The sequence below is a fragment of the Pecten maximus genome, chromosome 2 (assembly GCF_902652985.1).
Source record: "Pecten maximus chromosome 2, xPecMax1.1, whole genome shotgun sequence".
In the NCBI taxonomy this organism is placed as follows: domain Eukaryota; kingdom Metazoa; phylum Mollusca; class Bivalvia; order Pectinida; family Pectinidae; genus Pecten; species Pecten maximus.
In genome coordinates, this window is record NC_047016.1 from 53,603,036 (window position 1) to 53,630,430 (window position 27,395).

The 27,395-nt window shown below is 35.7% G+C and overlaps 1 protein-coding gene across 1 annotated transcript; it reads left to right on the forward strand.

The window, feature by feature from the left end:
- The first annotated feature begins 13,126 nt into the window (after nt 1-13,126).
- LOC117322499 lies at nt 13,127-18,894 on the forward strand. Its single transcript, XM_033877453.1, has 3 exons — nt 13,127-13,650; nt 15,549-15,619; nt 15,843-18,894. The coding sequence occupies exons 1-3, from the start codon at nt 13,350-13,352 to the stop codon at nt 16,146-16,148; spliced, it is 678 nt and encodes a 225-aa protein (XP_033733344.1). The 5' UTR covers nt 13,127-13,349; the 3' UTR covers nt 16,149-18,894.
- Nucleotides 18,895-27,395: the final 8,501 nt, after the last annotated feature.

Sequence of the window (27,395 nt, forward strand, 5' to 3'; positions counted from 1 at the left end):
CAAATCTGTTTTAAGATAATTGGATAGGAAGGTTCAACCACGTCATACTGTTTTAAATGACTGTGATAAATTGTCATTTGTAAATAATCATTGTATTTATAACGGTGTCATAATTCATATATATTCAGAAATTACCATGAGAGTTACCTATCCGACTCATATAGGGAACCTGTAAAGCTATTTATTTCATATTTCACTAATAGCTTTCTTTTTCAAAAGTCATGTATTTTTCAAACTTGACATTTTACTAATAGCGCACGTGTACGTATTTAATCAAAATATCTTAACTTTCGTATGTGTAGTCTCTTTAATGAATCTCCGAACTATTCAGATCTCTTAAAATAATGTCTTTTATTTTTGTTATCGTAGCGTGAACATATTCTTTAATGATATACCGGACGTTCCTTAATGACCCATGACTTGATATGTTATTGTCTTAGTCTAATTACAGCCGTGTGTTGACTGTCTACTGACATAACATGTCATTGTCTTTAGTCTAATTACGGCCGTGTGTTGACTGTCTACTGACATGACATGTTATTGTCTTAGTCTAATTACGGCCGTGTGTTGACTGTCTACAGACATGACATGTTATTGTCTTAGTCTGATTACGGCCGTGTGTTGACTGTCTACAGACATGACATGTCATTGTCTTAGTCTAATTACGGCCGTGTGTTGACTGTCTACTGGCATGACATGTTATTGTCTTAGTCTAATTACGGCCGTGTGTTGACTGTCTACAGACATGACATGTTATTGTCTTAGTCTGATTACGGCCGTGTGTTGACTGTCTACAGACATGACATGTCATTGTCTTAGTCTAAATACAGCCGTGTGTTGACTGTCTACTGACATGACATGTCATTGCCTTAGTCCAATTACAGCCTTGTGTTGACTGTCTACTGACATGACATGTTATTGTCTTAGTCTAAATACAGCCGTGTGTTGACTGTCTACTGACATGACATGTCATTGCCTTAGTCCAATTACAGCCTTGTGTTGACTGTCTACTGGCATGACATGTTATTGTCTTAGTCTAATTACGGCCGTGTGTTGACTGTCTACTGACATGACATGTTATTGTCTTAGTCTAATTACGGCCGTGTGTTGACTGTCTACAGACATGACATGTTATTGTCTTAGTCTGATTACGGCCGTGTGTTGACTGTCTACAGACATGACATGTCATTGTCTTAGTCTAATTACGGCCGTGTGTTGACTGTCTACTGGCATGACATGTTATTGTCTTAGTCTAATTACGGCCGTGTGTTGACTGTCTACAGACATGACATGTTATTGTCTTAGTCTGATTACGGCCGTGTGTTGACTGTCTACAGACATGACATGTCATTGTCTTAGTCTAAATACAGCCGTGTGTTGACTGTCTACTGACATGACATGTCATTGCCTTAGTCCAATTACAGCCTTGTGTTGACTGTCTACTGACATGACATGTTATTGTCTTAGTCTAAATACAGTCGTGTGTTGACTGTCTACTGACATGACATGTCATTGCCTTAGTCCAATTACAGCCTTGTGTTGACTGTCTACTGGCATGACATGTTATTGTCTTAGTCTAAATACAGCCGTGTGTTGACTGTCTACTGACATGACATGTTATTGTCTTAGTCTAAATACAGCCGTGTGTTGACTGTCTACTGACATGACATGTCATTGCCTTAGTCCAATGACAGCCTTGTGTTGACTGTCTACTGACATGACATGTTATTGTCTTAGTCTAAATACAGCCGTGTGTTGACTGTCTACTGACATGACATGTCATTGTTTTAGTCTAATTACGGCCGTGTGTTCACTGTCTACTGACATGACATGTCATTGCCTTAGTCCAATGACAGCCTTGTGTTGACTGTCTACTGACATGACATGTTATTGTCTTAGTCTAAATACAGCCGTGTGTTGACTGTCTACTGACATGACATGTCATTGCCTTAGTCCAATGACAGCCTTGTGTTGACTGTCTACTGACATGACATGGTATTGTCTTAGTCTAATTACGGCCGTGTGTTGACTGTCTTCAGACATGACATGTTATTGTCTTAGTCTAATTACGGCCGTGTGTTGACTGTCTACTGACATGACATGTCATTGTCTTAGTCTAATTACGGCCGTGTGTTGACTGTCTACTGACATGACATGTCATTGTCTTAGTCTAATTACGGCCGTGTGTTGACTGTCTACTGACATGACATGTCATTGTCGTAGTCTAATTACGGCCGTGTGTTGACTGTCTATTGACATGACATGTCATTGTCTTAGTCTAATTACGGCCGTGTGTTGACTGTCTACTGACATGACATGTCATTGTCTTAGTCTAATTACACTCAGTATAGAGCTCTATTTTAATGATATAAAACAACCGTAAGTTCAGTTTGATTACAGTAGACACATTTTTCTGTTGAAACAAGCTTTCTAGATACCACCAGTTTACACCTGACCTTTCGGGGACTTCTGTCTGTCACAGCTATAAAAAAAACAAATGACCACTGATGTTTTGTTTTTTGTTAAACGTCCTATTAACAGCCAGGGTCATTTAAGGACGTGCCAGGTTTGGAGATGGAGGAAAGCCGGAGTACTCGGAGAAAAACCACCGGCCTACGGTTAGTACCTGGCAACTGCCCCACGTAGGTTTCGAACTCGCAACCCAGAGGTGGAGGGCTAGCGTTAAAGTGTCGGGACACCTTAACCACTCGGCCACCGCGGCCCCCTTGTCCACTGATGTATGTGTATATTGTGTTTATTAAAGAGTGTGGTGTACAAGAATAAATTTACATCTGCACTGCATTGTCACAATATGAAAACCTCCATACATATCATGTGAATGTCAGACCACAAAAAATGTTTATTGTGTTTATTAGAGAGTGTGGTGTACAAGAATAAATTTACATCTGCACTGCATTGTCACAATATGAAAACCTCCATACATATCATGTGAATGTCAGACCACAAAAAATGTTCATCTCTGAATCCAATACAATAGCTCCATGTCTTAGATAACCTAAATCGAAATTGTAACACCTTCAATTTTAGTTTAATTACTATCAACATGTTTTATTCTAGCAACGAAAACAGCGTTTTCTACTTAGCATATATACGAATACCGGATGTATTGATTATTATCTTATCGAACATCTGATTAACTGGGTCAACCGATGACATAATATAAACAGAGAGAATCTAAATAACTACTTGATACCGATAAGAAAAATACACCACGCCACATACGTACTTGCATGCAGTCCGCGAAGTCTGTGTACTGAGAAGCGGATATTAACATTTGAAAACTTTTGACAAACTAGCCTTGGTTTGTAATATAGTTGCTAATATTCATTCAGATGAAGTAACAATGTTTTAGAATATAACAAAACGATTGTTTGTTTGTTTATGTTTTACGGCCCATCGACAACTAGGGTCATTTAGGGCCAAACAATATTCTAACATGTTTTATTTTTAAAGTTAAAATCAGATAAAATTTGTCATTTTTAAAAGCATCCGTATTGTATATTTAGATCATTATGATAAAAAGGTGGTTAAAAATGGTAATATATATATATGTACGAATAAATTATGTGAAATAATATGTACGAATAGATTATGTGAACTTTGTTATAAATAGAACGTCAAAGACAGTAACGTAAAAGACATCAAAGTCTATAAAATAGATCGATTTCTTTCAAGTAGCTAAATATTGTTTTCGAATCCACGGAACTGAAAAGGGTTTTCATATCCGGGACTCTAAAGTATTTATCACGAATGTGCTTGAAATCGGAACATTCTATTAAAAAATGCTGCACTGTGAATTGAACATCACATGCATAACACACCGGTGGATCCTCTCGTTTCAAAAGGAACGAATGAGTAGGATATGTGTGCCCGTTACGGAGCCGAGAGAGGACTATTTCCTCTCTACGATCCTTCCGACTTGGTTTTGATGTTTTAAGTTTTGGTTGTACTTTAAAAAGTTTGTTGCTCGTCTCGAGAGACCAGCGGTGCTGCCATTTACTCTGAATGGCAGAACTAATTACAGGTTTGAAATCTGTATATGGTATTTTAATATTTGTTTGTTGCAGATTTAGAGCAAGTTTTGCTTGGTGGTCAACAAGTTCGTTGCCTTTAATTCCGACATGGCTCGGAATCCAAAGTAATGTTATTTTGCATTTTTTTAAGATACGAGATATTCGTAAAACAAGGTTTTGTATGAGTGTGTTCTTTGGATCTCGTGATTGTAAATTTTGAAGGACGGATAGAGAGTCGGAACAAATTATTGCCGTTCTGATGCGTTGTTCTTCGATATGGTCGAGGGCCAAATCGATGGCACATGCTTCCGCAGAGAAGATAGAGGCACCATCTGGTAAGCGGATTGAAGAGCAATGGTGATCGGAATAGCATGCTGCGGAGACCTTTACTCCATCTTTTGAACCATCATTGTAGATCTGAACATGATCAGGAAAATCTGCAATGCACTCAAAACACTCAAAACGAAGAGATATGTTGTCATTATTGTTGTGACAGTAGAAGTCCCTCGTCATATATATTTATCTACCCAATCTTTATGATAAAATTGGTCTGAAATTCGCTATATCTTTGGGGGTTTTTTTGCGGACAGGAACAACATGGAAAACGCAAAGTACATTATTATTATTATTGATTATGTGTAATTAAGGTTATCATCATTATCACTATTTCTACTCATCGGTATTCCAATTAAAACATACAAAGTATTTCTTGTTACTATTTAATACGTAACTTATGTATTACACATGTAGACACAACTATTAAGAACCAAAACGTATCTCTATCGCTATACTGCTTTTCCTTAACACGAAACATCGAAACAAAATTATAAAAAAAACAAGACAAAAAAACTCATTTCTACTCACATTGTTGTAAACTCATGTTATGGAGAGATGTAGCTGTGCTGTTAAAGGGAACTATCTTTTTGCATTGTAAACTCTGAATATGTTAGCCCTCTGTACGCTTCAGGATATTATATATTGTTGTCAGTGTTGTCAGCTTACGTTGTTATTTCTCTTATTATCTTGTGAAAGAATTTTTTTTTTTTTTTTTTTTTTTTTAAATTAATGTTACAGCTAATTAGTATCGTTTAATACCTGGGATTGATTAACAGTCAAGTTATTTGTAGTGTAAGTATGCGGACCTTCTCAGTCTAGATTATAGTGTAAGTATGAGGAAAATCCTTTGTCTTGTTTGTGGTGATATTATATGGAACGGACATTCCCTAGATTGCAGTGATAGGATCGGTAACATACTGTCTACTTTACAGCGCTATTATTGGTAATATATGGGTAGCGACTGTCCAATGCGTTTCCATTATTATTATGCAAGTCTCGTTATCTTTCAATTCTTTCTAAATAGAGAAATAAAAAGTAATTACCGCTAAGTACACTAGTCCCAAGTGTGTATATATGTAGATGGCTGTTCATGTAAACGATCGCCAATGCCTACAAAGCTAGGTTGGTAGCATGACCTGAAGTCTGTATACCACAATATCAACCTTGCCATGGCGTAACTCAATATGATTGTATAGTCAAATGTGTACGGAATCTGTGTCTAGATTACTGTTGATATACAGATAGACAAGCTTAACCACGACATACTGATTCCAATGACTTCGAAATATATATATAGATACGTTCATTTATACCTCATTCTATTTATAACGGCACGTTATAACGCAATATTTCTCGGAAAACATGAGTCATTGGAGTTACCCGTCAATCAGAATATAGCGATTGTGTAAAAAAGTGACAAATTATCTATTTGAGTTTATTTTTGCAACGGATATAAATTTCTATTACAAACTTACATAAGGAAATATTACAACTAGGGAATGTGCATAATAATTATCACGTGATTAAGTAACGCTTTACCTAATTGTAGTAAAAAGGGTCGCAATTTATTCTCGTGTTCCTAAACCGAAAGTACAGGTAACAGATTAATTGTGCATTGATCTCCAGTGGGAGGAAGCTTCGGACAAAGTAGGTGTAAGTCCTAACTTACTATTTTATTGATGTTTTAAGATATAAGTATACTGTATGTATAGCACACTTGTCAATATCCGCCAGTATGCGAATGACCACTGTCATGTCCTTAATATGTCTTACTTCCCCTAATAAGCATTCAGATGAAGCAGCAATGTTAATAATATAACAAAGCGGAGATATGTTGTCATTATTGTTGTGCCAGTAGAAATGTATCATTTCCGTTTTCTGATCGGTGTAGTTTTGTTAATATTTTATACTTTGTTAATTATCCTCTTGTTAAAGACATCATAATCATTCTTTCTCGACGAATATAATAATTAACCCAACATCTAACATTACATGTTCGATAGCTTTTCTTCGTGTTGAGTTCATTTTGTTTTTGTTACCCATTGTTGTCAGCTTGCTTTGTTATTTATCTTATTTTCTTATGAAAGTAAATTTTTTTTTTGAAATTGATATTACAGATACTGATTATCGTTTAATCAATTGAAATTGTTTAACAGTGGAGTTTGGAGTGTTAGCATGAGGAACGTTATCTGTCTCGTTTGTGGTGATTGTATATAGAACATACACTGTCTCGTTTGAGGTCATTGTATATGGAACAGACTCTGTCTCGTTTGTGGTGATTGTATATGGAACAGACTCTGTCTCGTTTGTGGTGATTATATATGGAACAGACTCTGTCTCGTTTGTGGTGATTGTATATAGAACAGACTGTCTCGTTTGTGGTGATTGTATATGGAACAGACTCTATATGGTTTGGGGTGATAATATATAGAACATACTCTGTCCTGTTCGTGGTGATTGTATATGGAACAGACTGTCACGTTTGTGGTGATTGTATATGGAACAGACTCTGTCTCGTTTGTGGTGATTGTATAACGAACAGATTATATCTTGTTTGTGGTTTTTGTATATGGAACAGACTCTGTCTCGTTTGTGGTGATTATATATTGAACAGATTATGTCTCGTTTCTGGTGATTGTATATGGAACAGACTCTGTCTCGTTTGTGGTGATTGTATAACGAACAGATTATATCTTGTTTGTGTTGATTGTATAACGAACAGATTATATCTTTTTTGTGGTTTTTGTATATGGAACAGCATTTGTCTTTTTTGTGGTGATCTTATATGGAACAGACTCTGTTTGGTTTGGGGTGATAGTATATAGAACATACTCTGTCTTGTTCGTGGGGATTGTATATGGAAAAGATTCTGTCTTGTTTGTGGTGATTGTATAACGAACAGATTATATCTTGTTTGTGGGTTTTGTATATGGAACAGCATTTGTCTTGTTTGTGGTGATTGTATATGCAACAAACTCTGTCTCGTTTGTGGTGATTGTATATGGAACAGACTATGTCTCGTTTGTGGTGATTGTATATGGAACAGACTCTCTCTCGTTTGTGGTGATTGTATATAGAACATACACTGTCTCGTTTGTGGTGATTGTATATAGAACATACACTGTCTCGTTTGTGGTGATTGTATATAGAACATACACTGTCTCGTTTGTGGTGATTGTATATAGAACATACACTGTCTCGTTTGTGGTGATTGTATATAGAACATACACTGTCTCGTTTGTGGTGATTGTATATAGAACATACACTGTCTCGTTGTGGTGATTGTATATAGAACATACACTGTCTCGTTTGTGGTGATTGTATATAGAACATACACTGTCTCGTTTGTGGTGATTGTATATAGAACATACACTGTCTCGTTTGTGGTGATTGTATATGGAACAGACTCTCTCTCGTTTGTGGTGATTGTATATGGAACAGTCTCTCTCGTTCGTGGTGATTGTATATGGAACAGACTATGTCTCGTTCGTGGTGATTGTATATGGAACAGACTATGTCTTGTTCGTGGTGAGTGTATATGTAACATACTATGTCTTGTTCATGGTAATTGTATATGGAACAGGCGCTGTCTCGTTTGGGGTGATTGTATATAGAACAGACTCTGTCTCGTTTGTGGTGAGTGTATATGGAACAACATTTGCCTTGTTCCTGGTGATTGTATGTAGAACAGACTATGTCTCGTTTGTGGTGATTATATATGGAACAGACTCTGTTATGTTCGTGGTGATTATATATGGAACAGACTATGTCTCGCTTTGGGTGATTGTATATGGAACAGCATTTGTCTTGTTTGTGGTCATTGTATATGAAACAGACTATGTCTCTTTGTGGTGATAATATATGGAACATACATTCCCTTGATTGTAGTAATGGGTAACACACTGTCTCGTTTGTATCGCTAATATTGGGAATCGACTGCCCAATTTGTTTCCATTGTCATTATACAAGTCTCGTCACGTTTCAATTCTTCTAAATAGAGCAATATAACGTAATTATTATGTGTTTATATCTGTAGGAGGTTGTTCATGTAAATAATTGTCAATTCATACAAGGCTAGGTTGGCAGCATGACCTGAAGTCTGTATACCACAATTTAAACCTTGCCTGGGCATAACTCAATATGATTGTATTGTCAATTGGGTACGAAACTGTGTGTAGATTACTGTTGATGCACAGATAGATAGGCAGGCTTAACCACGTCACACTGATTCCAATGACCGAGAAACACATATAGATATATTCGTTTACATATATAACTAATCGTTCGATTGATAACGGAACGTGATAGCGCAATGTTATACGAAAAACAAAAGTCATAAGAGTCACTCGCCAATCTAAATGTGATAGGATTTTAAGAAACAACACGAAGTCGATGCTTCCCTGTATCGTTTATTGTTGCAGGAGCGTCGTAAAACAGCACATATACTGGGAAATAAAACCGCTATGAATATAAAGCCACATTATAAGACTACTGCTATACTATAGAACTGACGTAATATTGTAAGTTATAGTCGCGTATTTGGTATTTGATAATAAATTGTACGCGTGTCAAATATGTTAAACTATTACTCAGTACATACCTATGACTAAAGTGGTGTCACGTTGTCTGGATAGTTGTCATGTAATATGTCCGACGTTGAGTCCCGTAGGTCCTCCTGTACGTCCCTGACTAGTGCGCCGCTCCACAAAACACTCTGTTAAATACTCTCACATGCACGCCCCTATCACGTTCAACCTCACATGCATGAATTTCACGCTCTAACATACCCGGACATAACTGGACAAACAGGTTAACGATAAATATACACGCAACAGTACATGCCAACCGGACGCACATGGACACTGTGATTAGACATCACAGGTAAACATAACACTCCCTGTAAACGGTAACACACATAAATAGACATGGCTGAATACACGACATTATAACAGCTATATTTGACCCTATGACATAAATAAAGAGATAGTGTAAATCAATGTACCAAATATCTATTTGAGTTTACTTTTGCAACGGCAATACATTTCTATTTCAAACTTGCACAAGAAAATATTACAACTTGTGAATGTGCATAATAATTGTCACGTGATTTATATAACGCTTTAGCGTATTATTATTAAACGAGCAACTGTTTTGTCCATTTGCACAAACCGAAGGATATAGTGATGGAATGTTGTGCTATGCTATGATAATCTTTGTCACAATAGTAAAATGTTGTGTTCATCATTGTCTCAAATAGTAAAAATGGTATGCCCAACGCTATTAGGTTTTGTAATTTTTGTCTCTGGCGGTAATATTTGTGTTCAATAGTAAAATATTATTGTATTTTTTTTCTCCGGGTTTATTGCAAAATGTTTGGTAATCTTTGTCATTAATGGTTACATTCCATGACAAACATTGTCTCTAACGGTAAAATATCATGGTAATTGTTGTCTCTAATGGTAAAATATTTTGGTAATGCTTAGCTCTAGTTCTTAAATGTAACGTCGCTGCGTCCAAAGGTAACGATTTCGACATGCGCACACGTTTTGAGCAGAAACTGACAACTTCCGAGTCATAAAGATACTAAAGAGATCAGAAAACATTGGCAACATATTCATTATACATGCCAATAATTAGCTAATCGTTTGAATATGTTTTAAAACCCGAATCTACATAATAGATAGGAAGTTACTAATAAACAAAACAAATCCGGATATTAGTCCGACTTGTCTTTTTGAAACTCGATAGTTATATTGATTCACAAAATCATCCATGAAGTATATGTTGGACCAATAGGTATGCCTATTTTTTCGAGTATGCTTTGTTAATCTATTGATTCAATTGTTTTGAGTTGTCCCTTACTTTACTAGATGAACGATACAATTAACTGAAAAGTATGCAATTAAAGCTATTCTCGATATCATTAAACCTAATGAAGGTATGAATTTTGTCTCTCATAATATTCTTAAGGTTGTACAAAATGTCATGTTTCATCGAGATGTTTTTTTTTTTTTTTTTTTAATTTAAAACGACCTCTGCATCTATCTGCTTTGTGATCAAACTGAATAATTTAATTTTAATGTCAGTAGATCTCTTTACCATTGGTTGCCAGTTTTTATGCATACATCTGAAAATATTGCTTTTCGCTGTCGTGAATTGTATATGGAACAGATTATGGCTCGTTTGTGGTGATTGTATATGGAACAGACTCTGTCTTGTTCGTGGTGATTGTATATGTAACAGACTATGTCTTGTTCGTGGTGATTGTATATGGAACAGACTATGTCTCGTTTGTGGTGATTGTATATGGAACAGACTCTGTCTCGTTTGTGGTGATTGTATATAGAACAGACTCTGTCTCGTTTGTGGTGAGTGTATATGGAACAACATTTGCCTTGTTCCTGGTGATTGTATGTAGAACAGACTATGTCTCGTTTGTGGTGATTGTATATGGAACAGACTCTGTTATGTTCGTGGTGATTGTATATGGAACAGACTATGTCTCGCTTTGGGTGATTGTATATGGAACAGCATTTGTCTTGTTTGTGGTCATTGTATATGAAACAGACTATGTCTCTTTGTGGTGATAATATATGGAACATACATTCCCTTGATTGTAGTAATGGGTAACACACTGTCTCGTTTGTATCGCTAATATTGGGAATCGACTGCCCAATTTGTTTCCATTGTCATTATACAAGTCTCGTCACGTTTCAATTCTTCTAAATAGAGCAATATAACGTAATTATTATGTGTTTATATCTGTAGGAGGTTGTTCATGTAAATAATCGTCAATTCATACAAGGCTAGGTTGGCAGCATGACCTGAAGTCTGTATACCACAATTTAAACCTTGCCTGGGCATAACTCAATATGATTGTATTGTCAATTGGGTACGAAACTGTGTGTAGATTACTGTTGATGCACAGATAGATAGGCAGGCTTAACCACGTCACACTGATTCCAATGACCGAGAAACACATATAGATATATTCGTTTACATATATAACTAATCGTTCGATTGATAACGGAACGTGATAGCGCAATGTTATACGAAAAACAAAAGTCATAAGAGTCACTCGCCAATCTAAATGTGATAGGATTTTAAGAAACAACACGAAGTCGATGCTTCCCTGTATCGTTTATTGTTGCAGGAGCGTCGTAAAACAGCACATATACTGGGAAATAAAACCGCTATGAATATAAAGCCACATTATAAGACTACTGCTATACTATAGAACTGACGTAATATTGTAATTTATAGTCGCGTATTTGGTATTTGATAATAAATTGTACGCGTGTCAAATATGTTAAACTATTACTCAGTACATACCTATGACTAAAGTGGTGTCACGTTGTCTGGATAGTTGTCATGTAATATGTCCGACGTTGAGTCCCGTAGGTCCTCCTGTACGTCCCTGACTAGTGCGCCGCTCCACAAAACACTCTGTTAAATACTCTCACATGCACGCCCCTATCACGTTCAACCTCACATGCATGAATTTCACACTCTAACATACCCGGACATAACTGGACAAACAGGTTAACGATAAATATACACGCAACAGTACATGCCAACCGGACGCACATGGACACTGTGATTAGACATCACAGGTAAACATAACACTCCCTGTAAACGGTAACACACATAAATAGACATGGCTGAATACACGACATTATAACAGCTATATTTGACCCTATGACATAAATAAAGAGATAGTGTAAATCAATGTACCAAATATCTATTTGAGTTTACTTTTGCAACGGCAATACATTTCTATTTCAAACTTGCACAAGAAAATATTACAACTTGTGAATGTGCATAATAATTGTCACGTGATTTATATAACGCTTTAGCGTATTATTATTAAACGAGCAACTGTTTTGTCCATTTGCACAAACCGAAGGATATAGTGATGGAATGTTGTGCTATGCTATGATAATCTTTGTCACAATAGTAAAATGTTGTGTTCATCATTGTCTCAAATAGTAAAAATGGTATGCCCAACGCTATTAGGTTTTGTAATTTTTGTCTCTGGCGGTAATATTTGTGTTCAATAGTAAAATATTATTGTATTTTTTTTCTCCGGGTTTATTGCAAAATGTTTGGTAATCTTTGTCATTAATGGTTACATTCCATGACAAGCATTGTCTCTAACGGTAAAATATCATGGTAATTGTTGTCTCTAATGGTAAAATATTTTGGTAATGCTTAGCTCTAGTTCTTAAATGTAACGTCGCTGCGTCCAAAGGTAACGATTTCGACATGCGCACACGTTTTGAGCAGAAACTGACAACTTCCGAGTCATAAAGATACTAAAGAGATCAGAAAACATTGGTAACATATTCATTATACATGCCAATAATTAGCTAATCGTTTGAATATGTTTTAAAACCCGAATCTACATAATAGATAGGAAGTTACTAATAAACAAAACAAATCCGGATATTAGTCCGACTTGTCTTTTTGAAACTCGATAGTTATATTGATTCACAAAATCATCCATGAAGTATATGTTGGACCAATAGGTATGCCTATTTTTTCGAGTATGCTTTGTTAATCTATTGATTCAATTGTTTTGAGTTGTCCCTTACTTTACTAGATGAACGATACAATTAACTGAAAAGTATGCAATTAAAGCTATTCTCGATATCATTAAACCTAATGAAGGTATGAATTTTGTCTCTCATAATATTCTTAAGGTTGTACAAAATGTCATGTTTCATCGAGATGTTTTTTTTTTTTTTTTTTTTTTAATTTAAAACGATCTCTGCATCTATCTGCTTTGTGATCAAACTGAATAATTTTAATTTTAATGTCAGTAGATCTCTTTACCATTGTTGCCATTTTTATGCATAAATCTGAAAAATATTGTTTTCGCTGTCGTGAATGTGGCATTTACATATATTGTATAGTGCATGATCGGAATTAAATACGATTCATACTTTGTTGATTTCAGACCAATAAGACATTTCTGAAATGGCTGCAAATACTCGTGCTACGGTTGTTGATATCCACAACAATATGGTTTTGGAATTGAGTAACTACATGGAAGATGAAGATTTCAATCAATTGAAATTATTGTTCAATAACAACCCACTGACACCAGTTCATATGAGGTCAATAAATTCTGTGGGCAATTTATTCACTATTCTAATGTCTAAAAAGGTCATTTCTTATGGAAACTACGCAACTCTGGTACGAAAACTTGAACCAATAAACCCTAGTCTGTGTGATATCATACAAAAATGCACCGAAGATATTGCCAAGGAGACTGAAGGTAAATAATTTAAGAATTGTGACGATATTCTTTTTCTTGTAATCCTTTAATTGGGACATTTTTTTTATCTGAGTTCTGTTTTCTGGTAATACAAACATAGTAACTAATTGACACCAGTTTAAATGAGAGAAAAACTTACTTTGCTCTAACGTATGAGAAAACACTGCATTTCTTATGGAAACTACAGAAACCTGATACCAACATCTGTCAGTGTTGACCCAAGCCTCATTGGTACAGTTTTGGGATCGCACAACGTTAGGACAAATCTACGATTGTATCGTGTTATCGATACAAAGTGTGTTAGATAACTATCATGGTTGTTATAAATTTGGAAATGTATTTCAAATAATGTTAAAACGTTCGGAACGATTTTTATTAAAATATATATAAATTGTTTCTATGATTTGGATTGATATATCAGCTCATCCATCTTGGAGTCTAATTTAGAAAATAAATCAAATGCTTCATTTTATCAACTAGATAGCAGTGACTTGTGATCCACCAGTGTTCTTGTACGTAACCTCATTTAATGCCACCTGCCATCGAGGGTTAGAGCGTCAAGTGTCCCATAAAGAACTCTTACTGGATAACTCTTGAATAAACATGCTTCGAATGCTAATATAAACAACATCAAAACACAAGATAGATCAATGATAATAAGCATTGGATGTTTGACTCCAAGATCTGCCCGCAGTAGGCTGTAAAGATACGTGTACGGAAAGCGATACTGAATTATATTCTCTTGCAAATGAATTTACATGTATGTCTACCTGTTTTTAACTGTGATAAGTAAGAAACAGTCTAGCAATGCATTGCATTAGTCTTACAAATCCATTACATTGCTTTATTCTCCTAAACATTGCGAAACAACCCCACGATTACGGTATGTCTATCACGGGTGTCTGTGGAATAGCTCAGAATATTTGACACGAGGCATAGTGCATTAGAACACCGGTCGATTACAAGTTTTGAGGGTCAAACATTCTGGACCATATCACAGACAGCCTTGATATACAAAGTACTTGTTTTATTACATAATCAATAAAACAAACTTTAAATATCGACTTTCCAGTACGTTTAGAAGTCGCCACGACTGTCGTTTGGCAGTGTTGACATCTGATTGACTTAAACGCTTGAAAGGGTAGGAATACATACTCAGTGGTTAATAGTTCGCACATGAACGTTCAAAAGTCATTTAAGCCATGCATTAGTTCAAACTATAGCTTATGCGTATACTTAAGGAAACTCAAACGTATTATGTAAAAATAAAACAACAACAAAAATATACATTTGATCCAACGACGTCGAATATGTAAGTTATGAAAACATAGATTTATAGCAATATGTACAAGTAGTTATATATGTATATGTCTATAGTTTATATTGGATTTCATACATACCGGAGATTAACACAATACTTGAATTGTGATTATTATCTATATACATCCTGGATACGACTCATTCAGCGATCCCACAACTGTACAATGAAACATGAACCAACAATATTGAAGATTATTCTATATATGTTTTTTTATATATGCATGCATGTATTTATTGGGGTTGGTATATGTTGGCATCCTCAAGTGTTTGCGTGTTACGTGTATATATATTTTATATTCATATATATCAGGTGCTAAAGTAAATGAAGATATGTCAAACGGGTAAATAAAAGAATACATCAAATAGAAACGATCTTTATAACGAATTTTGAGTTTGCAGTTTCAGCTGGAATTTGACCAACATAGTGTACTAAGATGGAAAAAGAAGCATTATTGGAAACACAAAAGAGAGGAAATGTAAACAAAACAGACTTTCATTAGGAAACATAAACTTGAATATGTATATCATATCACAAATAATAACATATGTTGATTTGATGTGATTTTTTTTATATTCAGATAAACCCGACACAAGTAGCACACAAGGAGCACAACCCAGAATAGACGCCGCTAATACCCAAGAACAACAGGTGATTAGCATACGGGAAATAGACTATTTGCTATTCTTTTAATTCATGTAACCTTTTACAAGAATTGATCCAAAACGGTAAATACACAGGGTTTATTTTTTTTTTTTTTTTTTACTGGTGGATCATTTTTTATGTAGGATACAGTAGTTGTATTATTTCGTTTCGTTAACTTTATAATGATCATATGGGCTTATTGAGAGAGGTTTGTTTGTTTTTGTTGCAGGATACAGCGAAGAAGACAAAAATAAAAGAAATACATGCTGAAATGATCACGAGCCTATCGACGTGGATCAATCCAAAATTACCTACGGACTGGCGAAACTTCCAGACACTAATGGATGCTCATTTGAGCAACGTGGAAGTTTTTGGAAAGGATGTAACATGTTTAGATGATATCTGTCGGGCACTTTTGGGGAAGGGAATCATTGCTTATGGGAAGTATGATAAACTACGTTCTGCGGTGGTGAAAATACATGTGGAGGCTGCTAATATTGTCGATGATGCTACGTCAAAGATTTCCGCCATCTAACTCTGGGATGCGCAGAAAAAATATGGAAGCACACCACATTCTTTCATATCTAAAAATAGTATAGTTTTATTTAGATGTTGGTATTTGACACTCTTATGAGTATTTAAAATGACATACTGAGATACTTGATATACTATATCAAACCTGTAGATTAGCAAGAGAAATCATACATAGGTGATGCATTTTACAATCACCGACATGAATCATCAGCCAGTATTGAAACATTTTACATTTTATCTGTATCAATAATGTAGACATCACTCATCTTATCCATGATCGGATTGAAGGGATCAACTATTTACACATTACGAATAAATCCCTGGATTTGTGTAAATACAATATATCTAAATCGGAGCTTAGTGATTTTACCTTTATTAATCAGTGGATTGTTTTACTAAGATTCCAGTCTTATCCATCATGTTACTAAATATCGTCCGTGCAATTCCATAAGGAATCGGTTATTTCACTAAGGTTTCATCCTCGACTTAAATGTGTATTAATGTCATTAGAACTAAACTCATAGTTAATTAATTATTTTACCAGAGCTCCAGTCTCAACTTGCATGTTTATTGATAACATAATTGCTATAATAATAGGTAATGAATTATTTTGCTAAAGTTCCATCCTCAACTAACATGTTTATATATGTCATCAGTACTAAACGTATGTGTAATGGATTGTCTTTGTTGATAAATATTTCCTAACCATGATTTTTTTTATTGTATAAAAATGAATTCAAAACATTTTCGGGGACACAATGATTAAGTATATATTTTATTAATCTCGAAAAACGTTCGTTCTTGGATAATGTGTTATGGATAATCAGTCGCTTCCATTTGGATCAAATGTCTCCATAGTCAATTTATATCAATATCCCGCTATAATCATGTTCTTATACAGATGATTATAATGTAGTTTTTTTTTATTCTTTACATAAACAGGCAGATCCTAAATTGATTCGATCATATACCTGAGTAATCATTGTCCCATATATCCCCGCTAGTCTATCACGCACATCTTACAAGCTAATAATTCCACATGACAAGCGTTGAGTATCTACACAAAACGAATATTCCCATATCACATCAACTTATAATTAAACACGCATGCATTTTATTGTCATGACTTCACTACTCCCTAATGGTATTTAGATGTATATCGACCACTACTCAAGCCTGAATTTATATGATAATGTCTCTCTTAGTTTCATTGTTTAATCAATAGTAAAGTATATTTTAACTAGCATTTCTTCCCATATGGATACATTGTACGTTCGCAAAACTGTAATGATAAGCTTTCTCAGTAAACAACATCAAGGTGTAGGTTATATCTTTTAATTTTTATTTATCAGTGTTTTGGTGCTTCATTACTGCTATGTAAATCAGAAGGGAATGGAGTTATAGTCAATAAAAAAACGATGTTTCAGTATCATTTCATATGTTAAAATACTCAGATCGCGAGCAAAGTATTTCATTCGCTATTTTCTGATAAAATCTCTTGTTTTGAAATTGATCATCTATGCATATTTTTAACGGGAATTGCACCTTGTGATGCTCTTTAAAAACACACATATCCAAAAGTAGAATCAATTTTATAATGAAACAATAAAAATGTGTGATTCAATACTATTCTAGGAAAACAGTCAGAACATTTTCTTTAGTGTTCAGGTCACATTTACAAACACATACACAACACCCACACTCACACACACCTACATACACTTATATTCACAAACACATGTACGACACCCACACTCGCATACTCATACACACACTGACATTTACAAACACACACACAACACCACCACTCACATACTTATAAACACACTCACATTTACAAACACATACACAACACACACACTCATCTTAACACTCTCTCAAATTGGAAAAAACACACACATCTTAATAAACACCTACAGTTATACAACAAAACATCATACACATACTTACCTTTATATAGACATATCATCATTCTTACGCAACATGCGTATGTGTAGTACATATTTATGTGTGAGTACGTGCGCACAGAAATAAAAGAAAACGTTCTCCCTCTCAAATGAATAAAAACACAATACTACCACAAATACACTTGCAGCTTTTGTATTATCTTCACGTTCCCGTATGTAGACATAACACTTCCATTTACACATTTTTTCAAATAAATCAGTTGAGTAATTTTTTTAGCTAGGCCCAGAGCTTCAAGGAATATCACCATTGCTAGCCTACAGTAAGAAAGTTTGATAGGACATGATTTATCGTCAATGTATTATCGATTGATCATATTATTTTTTTCATATTTCCCCAATAGATCATACTTTTATATATATTCAGGACTAAATACATTGTTTTATTTTTTCAATTCAAAAATTCTATCATTTGATATCATACCTGTACAAAGTATTGTGTCTGAAGGAAAAAACAGATATATCTTATGAATTTCTTTTACGAACGAGTGTTGCATCATCATTATGATATTTTCTAAAATGACTGCAAATAACTTAATTTATTGATGTTTCGTTATTTGAAATGACATTCAATTATGTTATCAATCTTGTTTGACACTAGAATTGTATCATGTTAGTTTGGCGGCGACAAAGACATGCAAAGACATCTTTACAAAAATAAGTTTAAAAAATCAAACCATTTTTTTTACCATTAAATTTATTGTTGTGTAAGAAGCAGAATAGAAAAAAAATATATAATTATGTTTTTAACAATATTCCATGAACATTTACTTATTTTCACTCCTTTTTTAATACATTTCCAATAAATATAACTTACAAATGATTGTGTTCTTTTATCACTGATGAAACTGTAACATCTAAAACATCTGTTGTCTAACTTTACTTACACGAAACATTGATTCATATATTCCAATATTGACTTATATATAACAAGCGTAGCACAGGAGTTAATTATCTGTTCGATTTAGTTTTCTATTTAAATACTTCACTCCATACAAACGCATTCTACATTTCTTACTCAATTGATGACGTCACAAATATTCTACAACCAAGAAAATAATAATCAAAACAAAACATCCGCTGTTCATGATATGGTCCGAGATACCGACCAAGGCGTTAAAAGTCTAACGGGAAAAGTGGATCAAGAAATTGTCAGGTACCAGGCCTTGTGGAAACTGGTTTTCATGCTAGGGGGGAAACATAATACAACTGGCTCCTATGTGTACAGAAAACCATAAATGTTCTTCTTTCGAACAACTTCGACGGTTAGAAAATTTACGGAAATTATCTGACCACGCAGGACTTCTAACGATGCACATAGCTGCCCCCACATGATAGCTCACGTATAGTTGTCACACTTAACATCTCACCAACAGCTACCCATACAGGACTTCACTCAGTTAGTGATAAATGTGTTTTGTTTTGTCCACATTGGACTTTAAACTGTGGTTAATGGATACTATGTCAGTCTCAATTGACATTTGTCCTCACACCATCATGGATTAAAACTGTAACGACATATATATGAATGTCTAACTACGGGTTTACTACACATTGCATATACCATAATAATATAGTATTTATTTACATCTTATTTTTTTCAACATGTACTAATTTATTTAAACGACACAATATTACAGAATATATAACAAAACACAATATATTAAATTCCCAGTTTATTAATTGTTGGAAGTATGTGTGGTCACGACTGAAGTTATTAACTAATTTATTTAGTTCACAATGTAATTGTGTGTCGCCGCTTCTTGGCTGACGTATAAATTTTAACATAATACTGAGCACCACGCTCCACATAAACAACAACCACATCAGTTTCCAAAGTCAAATCAAAAGTTCACAAATGAAAGTCACAAAATTGGACGCGGCATCACAAAGCTTTATACTACAGCTTGCGACCACACAAAACAACGTAAAAACCAACCAGAAGTGAAACATTGCTTAATGTTCATCAGACGGAAATACAGTCTGCCCACTAAATACGATATATTCCAACCCCCCTTGAATGTCATTCTAGAAAATGTTGCTCCCCACCAAAGACAAATGGACCCCGTCTATGAACAAAGGCCTGTGTCTTAATTTTATACCGGGATGCTTGATATATCCCCCGCCCATCCCAAGGACTGTTTTAGCACAAACACCATTTAACTTCTTCCGGGCTTTATCCATGGCCTCATTGTTGTTTGAATATATATATATACTAGGCGAGGTAATATCTGTGACCAGATAATTTTGGTGTTTGGGAACATAGTCTGGACCCGTCTCAGCACTTTAACAGCAACACAACACAAATCACCAATTGGTAACATACCAACATCATTACCACCACAGTGAATCAGCATAAATTTTGGACTATTGTCAGACACTTTACACAAAGTGACCAACTTTGACTCAAGCTTTGTTAAAGCAAGTCCACTATATCCCTGCTACCAAAGGCTCATGCCAAAGCGTTCTTCAAGTGTAAGTCCAGGTCCCCCTGGTCTTCTCAGTGATTCCAAATGGGCTCTCTTAATGGTGCGCCCCCAAAATGACACAATAGCGGGCCTTCCTGGACTGGCCTAACTACCAAAAATTCACGGAGGCTTAGGATAGGGCACAATGAACTAGCTGTCTTTTGAAAAACTAATGTTGTCCCTTTCCCCAGTTGATCAGTTTTGGAAAAGCGAAGAAAAATAGACATGCTTGTGATATCCTCCCGTTGTACAATTAGATGAGGTAGGCGCCCTTTTGCAACAGTTATCTCCCCTACCCGCAATAAACCAAAATATGTTATAACATAAGCAAGCTTGGAAAGTTTGACTTCATATGAATTTAACAAATATTCGGAAGCACTCTGACTATGCGCAATAACAATAACTCTGAGGTAATAGGGAGACGAGTTTTTAACCTATGTTTTAACCTCTTCATTCCCTCTAACATCTTTGACACAAGGAAACATTGTGTAGTATCCTCCTGGCCCTTAATTTTGCAATGGTAAGCAACTGCAGACACATAGGCTCTTGCTGTAGCGGGAGACTTACCATTAAGTGATAAGTAGGCAATAAAGTGTATTATTTGTAATACACTAGGAGGCCATATTATTTCTAAGCCATTTGCTTTCCGAAATGATTCAAAGCATTTCAACCCTGTATTGTATGTAGAGTGTGTATTACTAGCAAGAGATGCCGTTAAAAGTCTGTGACATTCACTTTGAGATCAACTGCAGAAATCCCTCTGGCAAGGCCTCTGGTGCTTCCTGAGCCCCGGGTTCCAGCTCCCTGAACTTGGTCCACTGTTTACGAGATATAGCATCAGCTACCTCATTTGACAAACCATCAATATGCTGTGCTCTAAAATTTATGTTATATGTCATAACTAGTTTCACAAAAACCCTGACCAAAAACATCAACCTGTGTGATTTTGATGTCTGAGTGTTTAAAACTGAAACCAATGCAATGTTGTCAATCCTAAACCGAACCTGTTTGTTCTGTAATGCTGGTCCCCATAACAACAACGACAATATCACTGGTATAAATTCCAGAAATGTTATGTCCCTAAGAACTGAAAGGCCTTCCCACTTAATGGGCCATGGAAAGAACACCCATTTTCCTGCAAAGAAAGCCCCGCACCCCAATTTAGTAGAGCCGGCACTGTCAGTATACAACTGTAATGTGTTACTATCTAACCAAGTTGACTCTTGAAAATATGCCTGACCATCGAATGTCTCCAAGAACTCTAACCACATATCCATATCCTCCCGCATGCCTGAATGTACCCTAATGAAATGATGGGGTTGAGATACCTTTGCCAATTCATCATAAAATCTGCGTAAAAAAGCTCGCCCTGGTTTTAACGCTCTACAATAAAAACACAAACTACCCACCAATGACTCGAGTTCCTTTTAGTACTTTTCTTACACTTTGAATACTTTAGGAGCAAACCATGGAGTTCTTCAGCTTTATGTTGTGGTATACGAACAACTCTATTCACAGTATCTATCTCTAGACCAAGAAAAACTAACACAGTCACAGGACCCACTGTTTTCTCATGTGCTATTGGGATATCCAAGTCCTCACAAATCCCAGAAAAAACAAAGCATCAACGCCTCACAATTGCCAGACTCTCTTTTACCAGCAAACAAAAATTCATTTAGATAATGATCTAATGAATTTATTCCTGATCTGTAAATCACCAACCAATGTAAAAAAGTGGAAAAATTCTCAAAATACCTACATGAGATGGAGCAGCCCATTGGCAAACACTTATCGATAAAGTACTGATTGTCTACTTTTAAGCCAAGCAGATCAAAATCACCTGGAAAAACCGGAAGTAATCTAAATGCCGACTTCATATCCATCTTTGCCAGCAATGCTCCCTTACCAAGGGAACTTATCATCTCAATAACGTTATCAAAGGGTGAGTATTTAACAGATGAGAAGGCTTCAGGAATATAACTATTTACCCCTTTTCCCGCTGGGTAAGACAGATGAGTAGTTAGCCTCCATTTCCCATCAGATTTGGGGACAACGCCCACTGGTGATAACCTAAGATTAGGAATTGGTCTTATTGTAAAGGGTCCTACCATCCTTCATGCCTCTATCTCTTTAACTTTCTCCCTTAACTCTACAGGGTGCGCATCTGCAGATTTTAGATTTTTACAGTCTGTTGGCTGTCGAGGGCCTGTGTATTGTAATTTAAAACCTATCTCAAAGCCTTCAAGCAACTCTCTGACAATAGATGTGAGAGGATATTTTGATAAGCATAACCTCAGCTTGTGAACTTTAACAGGGGTTCTACCTAGGACCCATAAATCGTCCTCTTCCCCTGCCCCGAAATGGTTGTTGAAATCCCTGCCCCGTGGGCTTACCAGCTCCCTGTTGACCAAAACCTTGGTTGCCGCCCAACTGTGAATTACGCCTGGTAGGCATAGCCATGGGATGTCATACCTTGTAACATGTTACCCTGTGGAGTGTTACCCTGCTGGGTATAATTGACATATTGCTGACTGCCACCAGGACGAGTGTATGAAAAACGTGGGTGAGGAAATCTATGGGGGACGTTGTACTGCCCTGGACCCCCATTAAAACGACAAACTATCATTGCATGACTGCCCCCACATTTTGTGCAAGAATGTACATACCGACAGGGAGACTTGAAACATGACCCCTTGAAATTGAATTCAAAACATCTGTCATTTCTCGACTGGACATTGTGGACAATAGAAGTTTGACTATATGTACCCGACATGCAAAGTAACCACAGCTCCATATCAACACAAGCCCACGATCTATCAGGGTCCTTAGCTTTCCTTAATCGAAATTGCTCATCATATTTCTTCCACCCCCCTGACCTAGCTGCCCCCAAACGGACTGTTGATATGTATTTCAATAAATCTGGATACTTGGCTGGGTGGGCCGACCCATAAATTGAAGCAAATATTAGCATAGCATCCGTCCAGGCCTCAATGGTTGAAATCTTCTCATTTCCTTTAACTTTGGTTATGAGCTCTCCCTTTGAATTTATCATAATTCTTTGCTCCTGGTGCTCTGCAGGGTTCTGTACGAGCAGTAACCCCAAATCGAAATATTGCCCAGTCACAATTTTTTGTCTATTTGACTGAGACACATTGTCACCCAAACTAGAATTAATGCTTGGCAAGGGCATTGGGGGTATACTATCCACCTCCTCAATCTCGTGGATTAAGATACCTGGAATTATGATGGATCCAGGTTCAACTGAAACTTGTTCTTGCCGTCCTTCTGTTCCGTCACTGCCACCAACTACCTCCTCATTGGGTCCCTCTGCATGGACTTGCTCAACATGCTTCCGTTTCTTTGAGGCCTTTGGCATCCTGCCTTTTGGAATGGATAAACTCTGTTCCCTCACAATCAACAAAAAGTCCAGGGTACAGCACCACACAGCAAAATTATCAATGTATATTCATATTAAAATTATCAAACACATGATAAAACTTAAAAATACCAAAACCAAAACATGTACATATGTATTGTTGTATTTATTTATGATACCCGACATTAAACTAAACAATTAGAATCTAGTTTACTTTTCTTTTCTTTTTTTTTGTATTCTTATTATATTTCTATTTGTATATATATAATGCCTGTTATATCCTCAGTATGGTTTAACAATATAAACAAACTTGTAAATGTTAGACTGGAGCATTACCTTGCCCTACCCGATACAACCGTATATATACCGATCGGCTATTCCAACTTGATTGTTCCAATAATGTTAACGGGCCATGTACCTACAACACGAACAGTGTCCGTACTTCATTGTTTAATGCACACGTACCTTGCACATTTGTATTTATCCACAAGGCCTACTTCAGCCTGTTAATTAAACGAGTAGCGATTTCCGGTTTCCTAAATGTTATCTGCCGAAACAATGTGCTTACTCATCGACTACTTTGACCTGGTATAAGTACTTTCCGCGCTGCACCATCACTTTCTAAGTACTTATCGACTTCTTTGACCTGGTACAAGTACTTTCCGCGCTGCACCATCACTTTCTAAGTATCTTAAATAAGATACCTCGTCAAGAATTTAAGGTTTAAATACACATACCAAACAAGTAAAAATCATATTAGCTTCAATTACATAGCCTTATTCGAGAAATATTGATACAGAAAGCCAATGGCGCGGCGGCCAATAACGAGTGAAATTAACCAGAAGAAAAAATCCACTAACATCAAGCTAAATTCCGCAGGATTGTCTCCAATATCGTTTGGAAAACACATAATGAATATATATTAAAACAATTGTTAATACTATTAATTATAAACATGGCGATTGTCCTTATCAGAAATTGATATCTTTGTGATATAAAATTACACTTGCCTTGTTTGGCTGGTCCTGCGTGAAGGGGAAGTAATGAAAGGGAGGTAACTCTAATAGGTAAAATGGGGCCAACACCCCAATCTACTATCAGAGCAAAACAACACTAGTTAAACTGTAATAACCTGAACTATTTAGAAAGAATAGTTCTTCATTATTTAATGCTAATTATATTGTTCTCTTATAAAAAAAAACTGATATAAGGAAAGGAAACTAGCGATATACCCGCCATATATATAGTTATACATATTATATAAGAGCTAATACGATAACTAAACTCATACACGTTTAACACACGTAAGACTTGCTAATTCTTACAAATAAATGATGAATTATCTCAAATGTAACAAGTCTAAACATATATGATACTCATGCTGATAATCATACTTCAGTTACGTTAAATATTAGCGTCATAAACATTACATTCGCAGATCTTTGAACTGTACTCATCGGTACGCATTGTGATCAGAAAATAACATGTTTACACTTCAGATAGCAACGCAACAGATTTCGGGTTTTAAAAACCAACACATTGGTGTATAAGAAACATTATATTACTTACCGCAAACTGTATTTACCGAATATCTGTCTCACACTAATTCACTCGCTATGCACCTGGACCCGGAGAATCCATAATTATGGCAAATATTCAATAATTATCATATTTAAATATAAATTACTCAATAAAATAAATGGAAATTCTACCGTGTTATAAATGTACAAGCAACATAGAAAATGTCCACTTCCTGGAATATAATGGATATGTATATAGCAAAATATGGTTGGGATTGTGATACTATAAATTATGTCAAACAGGTTTGTTTTGTTTTCATAGTGGACGATCCATCATCAATAAATCACAGGGAGGAGAATGGTGTTTTGACTGTGAGCTAACAGTTTTGTATCGAATATACTTAACTCCATGTACAACCCTTATACTTTTACTTATCTGGTATTGAAACGGCCAAAGGTTTATCTAGAAAACTAAAAAAAAAATATTGAAAAGTAATACTTTAAGGAAAGTAAGGAAAAAAGTGTCCTTTAGGCATACAACCAAAAGAAAAGGCAGACACTAGTTAGGATTGAAATTGTCCGTTTAATATATATAAAAGACAGACTTCAAAGTATGGTTTTCAAGTCTGACACACAACTTGATATACAAGAAACAAAATGGCCCATGATTTGGATAAAAAATACAGAGAGCAGCATAACATAGCATTTTCGTTAAAATATTTTTTAATTATATATATAATGAGCGCGACTAACATGAACTGCATAACACAGCCGTCCTGTAAGTAGTATGATGATGATAAGGTCCTAAAGAGTTAAAAGTCAGGTACATACATGTATAGTATCATTGTTTTCATTAGTTTGCCTTGAACTGTACCTCTTCAAGCCTATATGAAATTATGGTTGCTATAATACGACGAAGCAGTTTTAATTGCTTACATTTCCATTGCCTGGTTACGTCCCTTGGCACATCAACGTCCGGTATAGATACCCATATTATCTATATATAGAGCTCTGTGACGGATTACCTGTAAGTCAATTTGTCATATTCTGGAACAAGATGAAAAGAAAGCATGTATTTTAGTCAAACTGATGTCTGATGTAATACCTGTTATACAGATAACATCATGATCACCATCTCTAGGCTATGTCAACAGTTTGACTGTGTGGCTTCAATGGCTCTTGTCAAACTACCAGCATTAACCGTTCTCAAGCTAACTATTGAGCAACTCGTCATTTTAAACTAATCAGAACCTTGGCAGCGGGTGGCAGTGCTCTAGGGGTCTTGGTAAGGGGGGGAAACCGACGTACTTGTGGAAATCCCACGTTATCGGAATATGATCCGACAACGGATTGTTTCCTTTTATCTTCCGATCATGATTGTTTTAGCTTTTTAAGTGAATAGCTGGTATGCTATTATTCTGCAACCATACCACTTGAAATAGACTATATGTTTCATGAAATAATCACTCAAGAACACATTATAAAAAAATGTAGGTTTTTGAAAACAAACAGATATTGTGGTACGTAATTGACAGTTTGGCTCCGGTCATCACAACTCCACTAAGATTTCAAATGATTACGTCTCGAATTTAAATTCTATACAATTTCAAACATGACTGCGCCACCACAATAACATGTGTGATGGCATATCGCCAGGTTTACTACACAGGACACATGAAGATATAGAAATATGGTTGCCCACAAGGGACATATCATCAAAACTTCCCGCACAGATCTTCATACCGTTACAGCTGCAAACACATTAACAATATGGAGACATATGGAGATACGTTTGCCCACAAAGGAAATGACATCAAAATCTGATCACGCAGGACTTCTAACGATGCACATAGCTACCCCCACATGATACCTCACGAATAGTTGTCACACTTAACATCTCACCAACAGCTACCCATACAG